The following is a 15529-nucleotide window of genomic DNA, read 5'->3' on the forward strand; positions in this document are numbered from 1 at the left end:
TTTGGGTCTCTGGAGTACAAGGGATAGGTTTAATGGGCAAGGAGCCAGAAAAAAATGGTTCCCCCTGGGAAATTCCTTTGGCCAGCCAGTACTTTTACTTCGCTTTGTGTGTGTGCTCTGTGGGGAATATTTATGGGTCGTCTGGGCAGTGGAAAGTGACTATTGGCTGCTATGGCAAGCAAATCTGAGGTCTAGAGATTTTTATTTGAAGTAGCTACTCAAGTTCCTGCTTTATAGGGCTTCATACCAGTTCAGTAGAGTTAGTATAATATCAGGCTAATTTATTACTGTTTTATTACTGTATTTATGACTATTCATTATTGCATTAAAAAAAAAAAAGGTGTGTTTAATCCTTCCTTTTGAAGACAGGTTGCAGTTGCAGACAACTGCTAATAGAGTTGCTTGAGCCCTCTGGTTCTGGTTTGTACAAAGCTGTGTAACAGCAGACCAGGTTGCTCTCCTTTGCAGAGAGCTTGACTTGATGTGGTTGTAATTGCCTACTTATGCTGAGCAGTTTAATTAGGTGTATTGCCTCCAGTGTTCCTGATTGGTATTTGTCTGTGCAAAGGGAGAGCACTGAGGTACTGTATTTTCATAGAATCATAGAAAGGTTTGGGTTGGAAGGGACCTTAAAGACCATTTAGTCCCAACTGCCCTGCATGGGCAGGGACACCTCCCACTAGAACAGGTTGCTCCAAGCCCCATCCAACCTAGCTTTGAACACTTTCAGGGAGGGGACATCCACAGCTTCCCTGGGCAACCTGTTCCAGCGTCTCACCACCTTCAGTGTGAAGAATTTCTTTCTAATGTCTAACCTAAATCTCCTGTCTTCCAGCTTAAAGCCATTACCCTTTGTCCTATCACTCCATGCCTTGTAGAAAGTCCCTCCCCAGCTTTCTTGTAGGCCCCCTTCAGGTACTGGAAATTTTCCAGGAGGAGATGGTGTCAGACCCCTCAGTTGTGCCGCAAGAGAGGAAAGACCGAGTGCTTGCATGGGAAAGGGCTCAGAGGTGTTAGGAACCTGTTCCTTGACACAGATAAGGACCAGGACATATAGCACGAAGCAAAAGTTGGAATAATCAGTGTGTGTCCCGCAATGCTGGTACATGGAGGCTGCCAGCCACAGAGTGCCTTGTTCAGCAATGGAGGAGATTCTGGCCTTGCAGCAGCAGCAGCAGAGGTCCTTGAAGCAGCGCTTGTTGGCAACATCAGGTTGCATGTTGGTCTCTGTGCATTTCCCCATCAGAAACTTGACATTGGCATGGCCTGCACTAATTGCAGCTAATAATGAGGCAGGAGGTGAATTGAGAACATCTTATCTACAGCTCCTGTCTGTCCCCAGGGGCTGGCAGGCTGCTGAGGTGTCCTTTCACATGCCTCTCTCCGGTGATGACTGCAATTTGAACACTGTGTCCCTTTCCATTTGCAGCAGTCTCTGTCTGCTAGGATCACATCTGCCTGGCACTGGCATATTTGCCATGATTCTTAAAGCAAAGCCTCATTTGGCACCACCTTGGAACACTGCTCGTTGACTTGAATTCTTGGACTATCTGCTGGGGAAACAGTCACTTCTCCCTGTGCTGGTGCCTGATTGTAACACTGAAAAAATAGAGTTGTCTGAAGATGATGTGGTGTTACTCTGCTCACTTGTCTTCCAGAAGCCTTGCTGCTCTCTGCCTCTCAAAATAGACCTCTATTGTGGAACCCATCTTCATGCAGAACCAAGCTGACTGGATTCATGATGCTGCTGGGTAGAAATACATGACTGATCTATGGTGTCAAGTTTCCAGGCTATAGTTAGTTTCTAAAACCAGGTCTTCAGATGAGAACAAGCCTTGTGCTCTGAAAAGAAACCTAACAGTGAAGTCCTGGTTCTTCATGCTCACTTGGTCATTTCTTCATGCTTCTGTTGGGTTAGGTGAGACTTCTGTTAAGGAGTCCCATCAGATGGGAGCTCCTCAAACTTAATGTGCTGGGGGAAAAAAGAGTTCAAGGGTTTCCCACTCTTCCTTCTCTGGAGAGCAACCTGGGTATCTAGCAGCTGTGCAGATCCTAGGAAGGCTCTGACTCATGTGTTTTGGCAGAAAGTCAGAAACAGGAGGTGGTGGTGCTTGCAGGGAGCTGGTGTGTGGGCAGGCTGGCCATCTATAATGCTGTGCCATTTGAAAACTGTTGTTCTGTGACACATCCTTCTATCCAAAAACAACTTTTAGCAACACTTGTCCTTTGGAGGTATGAAATATGGTTGAGCTTCAGAGCAATTTTTTTATCTCCCTTTCAAAGCTGGAGTGCCCATCCTTCTAAGCCCTCTGTAATTTACTTTCTCTTGTTCTTTACTCATTTTTCCCCCCACCTCTGTCCACAGCTGCCCAACCCCTAGAATGACTTCCTCAGACACTTCCAGGTGTAGGTTCTGTGGTGCACCTCACCAAATCGCCATCTAATTCTTGTGAATTAAAATGCAATTAAACAAACCTGTTCTTCCACTGTAAATCAGGGAGGAAGGAAGTCTTTTCCTTGTGCCCTTCCTTCTCCTGTCTCTCTCTTGCCCTGTTGTTTCCTTATTGCACAAATCAACAAGTTCTTTCTGTGGTAGGAGGGTGCCCCAACAAAAGCCACCCTATTTATGCTGCTGTTGTGCAGCTTTCTTGGCAGGCAACTGCTATTGACACCCATCGGTGGTTAAAAACAAAAGCATAACAACTGGGTGGCTGAGGAGTTACTTGGGAAACTGAAATGGCCACAAGGGGAACGATTTTCCATAAATAGTGTGGAAGGAAATAAAGACAAAGGCATTACCTTCCATGTTGGGGATGTCTGTATAGGTGTTCGCTTGCAAGTCTGAAGGCTGTGGTGGAAGGTAGACCTCTCTGGTTTTCCCTGAGTGATATTGGAAGAAAAGGGCTGAAACATCATTCTGGTACCATGAGACCACTGGGTGGAGAAGATCAGATGATCTTGCCTTTTGTTTTTTTCAGCAACTAGCAGAAGCTCCAAAGCGTACGAGGACTTATGGATGTCACCTCTTCAGGCATCTGCTAAGAAGGGAATATATGAAGTTGAGTGGCCTGTGAATTTGAGTGCAATGAAGATCATCTTTTGATGATAAGTGATGAATACAGAGGCCCTTCAGAATAGGTTTCATAGCCATGTGGAAGTAACTAGCTGGAATTGTAGGTGTGCTGTCTGTGAGATTAATTAAAAAGGAGCTGCAGGTAGGCTGGAGGACAAGGAGAGAAATCAAATAGTCTTATCGAGTTGGAGGGATAGTTGAAAATTGCCTTCTAATTCAATAGGTGTGGGTACCTATTGAACAAGCAGGTGTAATAAATGCTCAGCTTCAGAATGGAAAACAATAGACTTGGCAATGCTTTTATGGAGGAAAAAATGGGTAGAGGAGATCAGAGGCTGAGTGTGTTCCATGGTGGCATACTGTTCTAAAAACAGCCTGCAAAATGGATGAAACTGTGCAGGACTCAAGACTATTCCTTCAGCATTGCTGTGTGGTGTCTGGTCTTTGGGCACTGTAATTCAAAGCAAGCATGTTAAGTGCTGTGCCTGGAAAGTGCTAAATATCTTCTGTAAGAAACACCAGGAGATAAAGCAGTGGAAGAGAGGACAGTTATGTTGGTCTTTGCATTCTTGTAAAAAGCTTCTCCTGTGTCAGCCTTCAGAGAAAGGAAACAATTTGTTCCTTGGCTGCAGTAGATAAGAAAATAGCCACAGGTTTAAATTTCAGTAAGTTTCAGGCTAGGTATCAGGAGAGCAAAGCACTCAAAGATCACCTGGAGCAGCCACTGGAATCTCCACTGTCAAAGGAGGTTAGGACAGGCTAGACATACTTCTGTCAGAGCGATGGGAGTGTAAACCATCCATCTTTGGTGGAGCAGACTTTGATTAGGCTGGCTTTCAGGAAACATGAGGCTGTCCTTCCAGCTGGCTGCAGGCAAAGTCCTTCACAAGCCATCTCGGTCACATTTTCCCTTATGCCTCTGAAAGAGAACCACGAGCTTTTCTTTTTCAAGTAAGAAGGCTTTCTTATAGAAAATATAACATTTTAAGATGACAGCATAATACATGTTTTCCTTTGTTGATTCTTATTAATTGCCTAAACAAGTGCTCTGTCAGCTCTAGTCTGACTTTATTCTACTTCATATTTGGCTTGGAAGATTCTGTCACAGCTATCAGTGTTCTTTCAACAGAAGGAAGGAGGCCTTGGTGTGTTACTTCAGGAGCAATGTAAAGAAATACAACCCATAATTCATTCTGCCAAGTATTAATCAGAGTGGAAGGGAGTGAAATCTTCAGGGATGAACTGGAGTGTCTTACCAGCCTCCTGGGCCTGTCCTAGCTGGGGTGTGCTGGACAGCTCTGTGTCTGTCTCAGCTGCCCATCCTTTGCAGTCTGAAGGGGAAGCTTTTTATGAAGATGCACCCATGTCAGATGTAACAAATGATGGGAGATATTGATTGGATGAGGACTGCCCAGCATGGCAGCACTGGTGGAGTCCTAAGTACATTTCCCATTTCCCACTTGACTGGCCTCAGTCTTTGGTCCTGCAAAACCTGGCCCATTTCAGTGCAACATCTTCCAGCCATCCCTGGTGCTGCTGGCTGTGTGGCATTGCTTTGCTCAAGTTCCTCCCTCTCGGCTTTACATACATAAAGCCTTTTTTGGTGCTTTCAATGAATTAAGTAACTACTGAAATGGTACCAGAAGTCTGCCTGGCTTCTAGCCTCCCTGCTTGTTTTTGCCTGAGACCGTTAAAAGTGCTATGAATGTTTGGCTTGAAGCTCACACATTGTAGCTTCTCATGCAGAGATTGTCTTGCTTCTGCATCACAGGATGATTCAAGCCCACGTCCTTCCTCATGATGCCATTAGTACATGCCACTGTAAGCATGTGTACAACAGCTGCAAGTTGGATGTTGCCTCTTCGTGTGCTTGTGTCACGGTTTAATGCTCAACAAGCCTTTTCTGCTCATAGCAGAGCTCATCAGAACATTGTAGCATTTAAAGAGAGTTTTTGGGTGATTTGTGTTATCTCCCCCTCCATATCTCTCAGGTTTCAGGTAGCCCTGAGTGTCTCTGCAACAACAAGGATACCATGCAAACCTGGACAACTCTCCCAAACTGGCTGCATCATGTTCCAGAGAGAGTAAAAAAATATTAAAAGTGCTTGAGCAGAATGGGAAGCTGCACATATATGTGAGTTTGGTTAGGTGTGGTTTTCATGCCTCAGGGCTCCTTGCATGTGTTTTGTGGGCTGAGTGTGCCACTGCCCTCCCCTCTGCTGCCTTTCTGACATCTCTGCCATTTCTTCCTTATGTCTGTGTTCTTTGCTGCCTCCTCCATTACCTTACCACCAGTCCAATGCTCTCAACATCCCTTTGCCTGAAATTTGCCCCGGGGCACAGCCCCTTTTTCCTGGCCACTCTGCTCCTTCCTCTTGGAATGGTGAATTTCCAGCCTTGGTGTTCCCAGGGAAGGTGAATGTGTTGGAGATGTTACTGGCTGCTCTCAGCTGCTTGTTGGCTCTTCAGAAAACTCTGAAATTGTTTGACATTTAGCTGTGCAGATGGATGGAAAACCAGAAGCCTTTTTTAAAAATGGTTTTTGCTTTTTTGTATTTTCCAAAATCTGATCTCAGATACCTCATTTTTTTGTTGTGACTTGATAGGTTCTTGCATGAACTGGCTACAGTTAATAAACATAGAAGGTGACACGAAACTGGCTGCCTGCACAGGGTACTGCAGCACAGAAAGCTGCTTTCCCACTGCTTTTACTCCACACAGCACTGCCCTGTCAGGTTGAGTGGTATGATTTATATTGTCTCCATGTAGAGCAGCATCTAGATAGGAATTCTTACCTTTTCTCCTTGTGCCTGGTCTTTGGTGCTTTCTCTAAATTTTGTGCCTTTTTTCAGAGCTAAAAAAAATCATGAAGTGAGAAGTACTGCAGTGTGTTAACTAGGGGATTTGGGAGGGAAATTCCTGATCTTCTGTGAGGCAATTCTGTTGGAAGGGAGGCAAGGGACTTCAACTTTAATTAAATATGCATGTCTCCTGGAAGATCCAAAGTAATTAAGAGCTGAGAACAAAATGTCGGTTAATGGTATCTCTGGGTCAGGCTCTGAGCCTTAGAAGTCTGATGCTGCAAAGCTTGTCTCTAGAGACAGGGCAAAGAAAGCTGGTGCCTGTGTAGCTCTCTGACAAGAGAGAGACTGCAGGAATTGGAAAGAGTGGTAGCTTTACACAGCTTTTTTTCTTTTTAATGTCTGAAGGGGTATACGTCTGCCTAAATATACATTTTAAATCCATGACATGAGTGAATCAGCTGCTCTTCCTTTACTTCAGATATAAAAGCTAAGTATTCTTCATGTCTGTACTGTATGAAATGATGCCTCCCTGCTGCACTATGTCACTGTCTGTGAGTGCCTTCTGAGAGTCACCATGATGGTGGCTTGTTCTGCTCTGCTGGCCCTGCTGTTGCTGCTCCCCAGGGAGGCTTTGGGGGTGCTCAGGGTGAAGGTGGGTGGGTGGGTGCTGTGGCAGTGCAGGGGCTGCACTTAGGGCCCGAGTGTGAGTGGGGCAGCACCTGGTTTGGGGGGGTCACCCCTGACCAGTGTACAGAGACTGAAACTAGGGTCACCTACAGCAGCCCTTATCTGTGCCAATACTGCAGCTGAGTAGTTAATTTATAGACACTTGCACGTTCCTGTGAGTCTCTTGTAATTTGAGCAGTGAAGTGTTGTGTTTTTCTTCCAAAACAGGTATTTTATAGTTGATGAGAAGGATCCTTTGTGTGAAATTACCTGTCTTCTGTGTCTGCAGATGTTGTGGTTTATTACACCTGGCTTCTGACATGTTCTTGAAATGGTGACTTTCTCTACAGCCTTAATTACTGCCCATTAAAACCTTTCTGTTCACAACCAAATGGAGATGGATGGAGGGGGCTAACTCACTAAAAGTGCTTCAGAGGTTGTGGAAAGCCTCAGGTCACTTCAGTACATTAAACAAGTCTGAAGATCAGAGTTATTTTAATATAGAGATAGAATAAACTTCTGAGAGCGCTAGAAGATGCTAACAAGAACAACTGTAATGCTGTTTTCCTGCACTGGGGTTAAAATGAGAAAAAAAGGGAGGGCATTTGGCAGAGCAAAGCAGTCTGCTTTCTGCAGAAATGATGGATCTCAACAGTAAAGGTGAGCTGGGTGCTGGGTTCCAGCTCTGGCCCTGCTGCAGCTGACATGGACCTCTTGAGGGCCAGGGCACAAAGGTGCACCGAGTGGGCTTCCTGTACTTTAGGGTGTTTTAGGATCCTAAGGATTGAAAATGTTGATCTTGTAGCTACCATACACTGCTTACAGTCAAGTGGAGCGATTCTGTGGTGCTGTGGGTGCCTGACAGGTGGCTGGTAGCACCCTGTGCCACCAGCCTGATCTCTGTCCCCTGCCTCACGTGTTGAGCTGTCCACAGCTGCTGGGGTGGTGCTTAAAAAAAGAAGTGTTAAAAAACCCCAACAAAACAAAAACAAACAAGTGGAGAGTGATTTCTGATAAAAAAGGAAAATAAGAAAGAAACAGAAAGGAAGGACTTGGCCCTTGCTTTCTGCCTGGAAGTATTTTTTAACTCCCAGTTTCTTTCAGAACCTGAATTTAAATTTTTTTCCCCCATCAAACAGATTACTGGCATGAGAGTGTTTTATACCTCGTCCCATGAGGTTCCAACTATAAAAGAGTTACCTTAGGGATATGTCTGATAATTTTTGATGTAAAGCACACGAGCACATAATTCCTAATACATTGGAGATCACTGCTTAATTGAGGAATTAGTGATGCCAGCAGAGAGCTTTCTTTGGGGCCTTCTAAGTGTGACCAAATATGTCTCAGGATCTCAGATAGAAGCATCAGAGTTGCTAATTGCACTGGGGTGTTTTCTAAGTGGTGGATGAGACACTCAGGCTGATTGCCCTGTCACTCAGCCAGCCACAGCCAACTGCTGAATTACCTTAGAGGGATGCCAGGAACTCATCTGTGACCTCTATTACTAATACATGGGGGGGCACTCCTGTGATCCCCAGAGTTTCAAAAGCATTAACTAATCTTTTCTGTTTGTTGATGCAAAAATCAATTTAAATAAGTTGTTGGGTTTCTTTTCTGTGATAGGTGAATGGCTGCAACTTCTTTCCATCTGACTTTCGTGCAGTTTGCCTTCTCTCTGTATTGAAAGCAGATCAAGGGACTGGAACTTCGAATGGCTTTTACAGTGTGTCACAGTTGCATGTCTAGACTCCTTAGATGATTTTTACATTTTCTGACCAGGACGCAGGATGAGAATTTCTCTCTGGTAGGTTAGGTTTGCAGTAAAGTCCAAGCATTACAGTTTTCCTCTCAGAAGAAGAATTTTAGGAGCTTATGTCAAAGCTGTATTTTAACTATGCTGAAACCTTTATGATGCCTTCTCAGCTCTCATCTTTAGGGGGTTCTTTGACACTTACACAGCCAGATGTTTTTATTTGTGGGGTAGATGGAGACAGGCTAGATTGGCCCCATGGCTCCTGCCCCCGGATCAAAAATTCTCCTCATTAAATCTCCTTTTTTTCTGAAGTGTAAAGGTGCTTATACAAAATGTGATCCACTTGCACGTTGCTTTTGCTAACGAGGTGTGAAGCTGCTTAGTGGGGTACTAGTCCCAGGACGCAGCAACAGCAAACCTTGCCACAAGTGACCTGCCTCATGGCCTTAATTGCACACACTGCTGGGGGCCTTCCCAGCTCTGGTAGGCTGGGTGCAGCCTGCTAGAAGGGAGAGAGCGAGTGTGTGAGGTGGGGTGCTTCTAATGAAATCATTGAGCTGCCAAATTCAGAGAAAAGTGAAATCTACAGCTTAATAAATGAGTAAATAAAGTCCTACACCATGTCATCTGGTACTGTTAGCAGTATTTCCTCTGGTAGTGCTCAAAGAGACAACCTGGTTGTTGTTAAAAGTGTTGGAGCAAAACTGTGGTGGTGTCAGGGGCATCTCTTCCTCCTGCCCACTCACAGGGCTGGGGACAGTGGCTCCTGGAGGCAGATTTTGAGGGGTAGCAGGGTAAACTTTGCCTGTTACAGTGAGGCAAATTTTAAATTAAATGGTTCCGTTTGTTTTTTGTGTTTTTTTTAATCTCAAAACACATTTTCAGTGAAAGCAATGGTGGCTCTTCTTGTCTGCAGATGTAGAAACTTCACAGTGAACACATTTGTACCCTTTTGCGAAATATCCTTAATTTCTCTGGCAGAAAGGCTGATCCAGTCTCTGGAAAACCTTTGTCACTGGGGCTGCAACCCTTAAATAGTTTGAATAGATTTCTGATCTGCAGGAATTGTAGTTGAGCTATCACCATACTATTTATTTTAGTGTAAAAATTAAACTTAATTTCTTGACATTTGTTCCAACAAATTATTTGGTTCCAGGACTTGGAACTATAACAGTTAAAATTTCTTCAATGTTTCATATAATTTGCTAATCCACTAAAACTTTCTAAAATTCTCTCATTTCCAGGGTTGCACACAGAAGTATATTGTGAAGAACTACTTCTACTACTACTTGTTCAAGTTTTCAGCTGCTTTGGGTGAAGAGGTTTTCTATATCACTTTCCTTCCATTTATGCACTGGAACATTGATCACTCTGTGTCTAGAAGAATGACAATTATTTGGTGTGTAAGTATTTCTGTGAGTTATTTAAATGTGCCATTATTAATTCTGTAACTGTAACAAATGAACATTGAAGAGTAAGATAATCCTTCAAACAAACAAATGAGCTGATACAGGGTATCTGTTCATCTCCGTTGTGTTTTGCACTGACTTATTTTTTTCAGCCCAATAATTGAGATGCTTTTGGTAGGGTTTATACAGAGCAGTTGGGAAAACATTTCCTTCCCAGTGCGTTGTGATTTTTTGGGCATAATTTTTCATAACTTTAGGAAAACTTTCCCAATTTCTTCTGCATAATCCTTTCAGATAATTCTGGCTCAGTTGAAATCAGTATAAATCTAAAAGGGAGGGGATGTGCAGGTAGAGGTGAAATAAACAAGGTGCTTCTGCAGTCACCTGGGGGGGAAATAATAATTATTCTCTGTTGAAGGCTAAGACTTAGAAACATTGATTTTTCTTAACACTATAGCATTCTCAAATTAACAGGCTTCAGCATCACTTCAGCCTTCACAGAAGGATGTATTTCCTACTGAAAACCAGTAGATAACCAGGCACTTTAATCTGGGTTGTTTTGTTGCTGCCGTTGCTCATCTTGGTATCGATCAGATTGTTGCTGCCCAAATAAGCCCCTTTTAGAACAAAGAAGGGAGGCAGGAAACATCTCTGGCAGATGACAGACCCTGGAGGTTTAGCTGTCAATCTACATTGATTTCAGAAATTTAAGCTTGGTAAAAACTTGGATGTGATATCTAGCTTTGTTTCTTGACAGTGGAGCTTCTCCTTGACTTAAATTCTGGTTAATAATATTCTGTCTTTTGTCCAAATAATATGATGAGAAATAATGAAACAAATATGAATTGGGTCATACCCTTCAAATGCATCTGGTCTCAGACAGAAGGCATCAGTTGTTCTGTGCCAGTAACCCTCATCCATACATTTCATAAAGAGAACATGAAAAATAACTTGCAGATGAAATTCAGAAGTAGGTGGATACCGTATAATTAGAGCTGGGGTTTGGCCAGTAATACACCTACTGTTTCTGGAAACGTGCCACAGCAGATGATGATTGGTAGTCACTGCCTTCTGGCTTTGCATGTTGCTCAAAAATGACTCTTCAGAGCTTCTTGCATGCCTTTCTGCAGGCTTGCCTGGCTTTACCTTGCACAGGGTCCACCTGAGTACTGGCCAGATCTAGGCTGTTTTAATTAGAGTTTTCAGGCATGCGATACTGTGATTATTAGCATTTGTTTTCCAGTAACTGAGGGAGCTGTGAAGCTGCATTTTTATGTGGAGAAGCTGTTTGAAATATGCAGACTTGTGACAATCTCTAGTTTTAAATACATTTTAATGATGTAATTTTGAAACAGCTAAAAATGCCTGTGCAGGCTGCGTGTGACTTAGGGCACGAGCCCCTGAGTGGCTGAGACACCTCAGTCACTTATGGAACAGTGGAATGGACTTAGCTGCCTGGGTGCCCAGGTGTGCCAGGGGACAAAGCTGGGCTTTGAACTTACCAGAAGGTTTTTGGTGCTGGTGGGAGTGTGGCTGGTGCAGCGGTGCCTGCTACACAGGGACTGCCGTGCGCTGCTGCTTCTGCATGGGTCTTGGCTGTGGGAGATACAAGTAAAAATCCAGGTAGTCTGGGAGTCTCTGACAACAGCTGCCAGCAGAAGGCTGGGAAGAACAGGAAGAGACATGCACAGCACCAGGCACAGTCTGCAGAAGGCTCCTGCCCAGCTGGGAAAGGAACTGGTGTGGAAGGGAGAGCCCTAAGGAGAAGGCAGTGACAGTTTCCTTGTGATGCTGTTGTGGGGATAAGGAGAAGTTGTTAGTGAAGCTCTTCAGCAGGGAGAGGGATGGAAGAGCAGCAATGACCTTGCTGTGAGCCCAGTGCAGAGCCTGTGGGTACACTGAGGGCACGTGCTGGTAAAACAGGGTGGCAGGGCTGGGTGTGCCAAAGGGGTTAGGGCACCGTGGGAGAAGTGAGCTTACCTTTGGGTGGCAGAGAATCTGAAGTGATACTGAGTAGAGAGCTTCTTTGTGCTATCAGGGACTTGGACCTATGAGTTTCTGCTGCAAGTTGGGAATGGCAAAGTCAGTGTTCCAGGGTGAATCAGGGCAGATTTTTCCCTTAAAAATGGAAGCCGTGTTAATGCTGTTTACGAGGGCTTCCTACCATCTTCTCAGTAGCAGTTTATGCAGAGCCAGTCACCCGTGTTTGAGAAAGATAGAGTTGAACTGGAGCAGGGCCAGGGATGATTAGGGAACAGTCTATTTTCTGAGCAGAGACTGAAAGATAAGTCTGTAACAAAATGAAGTTGGAGAGAGAACGGGGTTGGCTGTAAACACAAGGGCAAGGAAGAGGCTTCCTAAAAAAGCACAGTCACAAGAATAAACATGCATAAGGCAGTCATCAGTAAGCCAAGTTGGAGACAAAGGTTGTGAAATATCTCTGGAAGGGCAAAGGGCAGTAAAAAAATTATGAAGAGTTTATTTCAGCAGCAGCAGAGGAATGGACTTGATGCCCTGGGATGTCTTCTCCAGTGCTGGGTCCACAAAACTGACTGCTTGTGGTTTTCTGTTCAGCTGGATAGCTCTGAGGAGCACTGGCTGTGGCCACATTCAGGTGCTTTGGGAGCTCAAAGTAGCACGTTATGCTTCCACAGCACCTTTCCTCTGGGCACTCACTGTGTGTACACAGGCTTCACCTTCCCCCTTACGGAGAGGTGAGGGAAATAACTGCCTGGAACCTCTGAGCAAGATGCTGGGTCAGTGCTGAAGGTACCCTGGTGTCTTTGCTTCCCTTCTTCAGCTCTTTGAAGTAAATGCTCTTGAATCTGCACAGATGAGGCTTTGATGCCTATGACTCCTGCTACTTCAACCAGGAAATAAGGAGATTAAAAATAGCTGCACAAAAACCAGCTCCCAAGTGTACTTCAAATTTGCTGCACATCTTGGCTCAAGAGGTGAAAGCTCAGTTTGTTTTTTTAATCTCTGCACCCCTTCAGGGTTGAAAGCTTTATTTTGGTGTGGAATTCCAGTGGTAAGGTAGAGACCTTGGGGGGGGGGGGAAGTTAGTTTCTGCTTCCTATTCAGCATTCTGGGAATTTTATTTTTTGTTATTTTTTCAAGGTGCGTGGGTGTAAAATGTACCCACACCTCTTTTAGGCCTATAAAAATTTTAATTTGTACAGGAGAAATAGGAGTTGGCCAGTGTGGACTTTGCTGGGGCAGGTGTGGAAGCTGCCAGTGTGCAAGAGTGACAAGGTGGTGGCTTGGGAAGCCACAGCTCTGAAGGAAGGAGGGCTTGGGAGGCTGGTGGTGCCCCTGCAGGCTGCTCAAGCAGTGCTGGGAGCACACATCTCAGCAAAGTCTGAGAAGGTCCTGAGTCTGAATCCATGGCAATTTAGCTTCTCATCTTTTCAGAGGAACAGTTTTCCAAGGGCTGTTGCAGTTAGTTACTCGGGAATGATGAGCTCTGAACTCTGGCTGTCAGAGGAACTAGAGATCTAATGACTAGCTGGAATTTACCTGCTGTTGGTGACATTGCTGTGGTGTGTTTGAAGCCGTGGATGCTGCTTTGGCAACTCACTTTGCAGCAAACTCCCGTTTTAGTGATTCTTTGCTGTTTGTTTTTCTGCTTTTGCAACATTTCCCAAAACGTTTTTCTGCTTTTGCAACATTTCAGCACAACAGTCTCAAAACAGTTGACAAACAGTCACTGGGAAGTCAAGTTCTTTAAAGCTCCGGATATTACACTGCATGAGAACAAGTAAGACTGTATTCAGGCATGTAAGTAACTACAAAATGTCAGAATACAAAAATAAATGGTCCATAAAAGAAACTGCCACATGCAAGATGAAGCCTTTACTGAGAGAGACTTCTGTCCATGCTGGTAGCTGTGCTCTACCCTTCAATAAAAAATGCCAGTGAAGTTTTTATAATCAAGTTGCTGAATTAAGGTACATTTTGTGTTTCTGGTGTGTGTATCTCATTGCTAAATTTCAGACATCTAGCTGAGAATAAGGTGAAGGTTAAATCAGAGAACTTTGACTAGAAATGCAAGGTATTAACAGTTGCCCAGTGTTAGATGATAAAACAAATCAATGTGGTAGTAGTTTTTCCTGCTACCAGGAGACTATGGACCCAAATTTCTCTGGTTTAAACCCATCACAAGAGAGTCAGCTGCCTTATAGTTTTTGTCTGAAAGCTTATTTGAAGACAAAGTGAGTGTCCTAGGACATTGGTCAGGTATACTTCTGGAGGCACGGGGCTCTCTTTGGTCTTGTGCTGCTCCTGTTTTTCTGAAGAGAGAGGTGAAGTCCTCCTAAATTTGTTTGTTTATTATTTAATGTATTGATAAGCTGTCTGTGCTGTCCCTTCCCTGCCCCTTGCTGCACTGTTCTCACTGCCCACCATGGCCCTGCTTGTGCTGTGTTAGAGCCCTGCCTTGAGCTGTGCTGCTCTCATCATGGCCAGGACAACTCAAATGAGGTTCTGAACATCCCACCAGCTGAATGCAACCTTGAATGTACTATTGCACCTGACCAAATCCTTGGCAAATATCATGTTCCTGCACAGCTAACACGAGGTGGATGTGTTTTCTGGAAAGTGATAGCCATGCTGGAGATGGCAGATCCTCCAGCTCTCCTGGCCAGCCACCTTCTCCTGTAAGGCTTGACTGGTGCCTGGCCTCATGGTTGCTGTTGGCATCTCTGCCCACAGGGAGCCTCTGGGTGGCTCAGGGATGGGATGGGATAGCAGGATGTGATTGGAGGGTGGCTTAGGGCTTCCTCCACCTGCTGCTGGGGCAAAAGGCCATAGGTCCTGCTCTGGGGCTTTCAATAGTGGTGTGTTGTTTTGTTTTTTTTTTCTGAAGCCAAACCTTAGTTCTTGGCATTGACTTTGGAGTAGGAGGAATGCTCTGCTGTCACTGTGACCCACGGGATGCTGGAGGGCCCAGGCACTGCTGTTACCTGCTGCAGTGTTTATCTCCTTGCTGAAGCCTTCCTGGGGAGATGATGAGAAGGGAAGCTGTGAGCAGTGCAGCCTGGGTGCTTGGCTTCATTTCTGTGTGGTGAATCAAAGTAACGCCTGCCTTGACAACCACAAATGCAGTTTTTGCTTCTGCTTGACTAATCTCCTGCAAATGCCAGTTTATTAATAGTGCATCCTTACTTTTTTCCCCTCTTTCCAGCACTCCCAATGAGCTTTGTCACTCCTATCAACACACAGTAGTTCTGATAAAAACAAAAGCAACGTTACTTTCAAACTGTAAATTTCCTTTCTGGGAAGAGGACATACTATTGCATCTGGGGTTTCTGGAGCCGGGTTATAGAGTTTCTATTTTGGAGCCACACCAGCAGATTCAAAGTCAGGCTGCGACAGTGTGATTCTCAAGGAAGAAGCTGCCAATGTTATTTGAGCCTGTGTCTTCTCCAGAGTTTCATCCTGTCCCTGTACTAGATCAATAGCACAGATAGGAGAGCTGCAAAATCAGAAGTTGAAAATAAGTAGATTCTGGTTCACCTTTGTTAGCTGAAATATTACAGAGCACAAAAAGGATTGCTCCTCTGTGTGCCCGTGGGACAGTTGTGTGTCCATCGCTGTGCAGAGGGCGAGGCAGAGGAGGGACGCTGAGGAGCTGCTGCACACAGTGCACCCACAGCACTGCTCCTCTTCCCTGAAACCTGCCGTAGAAACATTCCACAGGGGAAATGTGGCACTGGTCCTGTGTCTCTGCACACAGAGCTGGCTCAGCTGTGTTGGTCTATGTGCCTTCATACCTGTCTGCCCTGTGGTGGTACACCTAGTTGCCGCTCTCTTTCCTGTAGCA

At 44.8% G+C, this 15529-nt stretch overlaps 1 protein-coding gene across 2 annotated transcripts in view; it reads left to right on the top strand.

The window, feature by feature from the left end:
• SGPP2 (sphingosine-1-phosphate phosphatase 2) overlaps positions 1-15529 on the top strand; it is a 42411-nt gene that overhangs the window by 9886 nt on the left and 16996 nt on the right. For both annotated transcript variants that reach the window (XM_051626379.1, XM_051626378.1), the window contains one exon: positions 9541-9699. In XM_051626379.1, the coding sequence (XP_051482339.1) occupies positions 9541-9699 (159 nt within the window). The remainder of the gene's footprint in view (positions 1-9540; positions 9700-15529) is intronic.

Source organism: Apus apus, chromosome 8 (assembly GCF_020740795.1).
Source record: "Apus apus isolate bApuApu2 chromosome 8, bApuApu2.pri.cur, whole genome shotgun sequence".
Lineage (NCBI taxonomy): Eukaryota > Metazoa > Chordata > Aves > Apodiformes > Apodidae > Apus > Apus apus.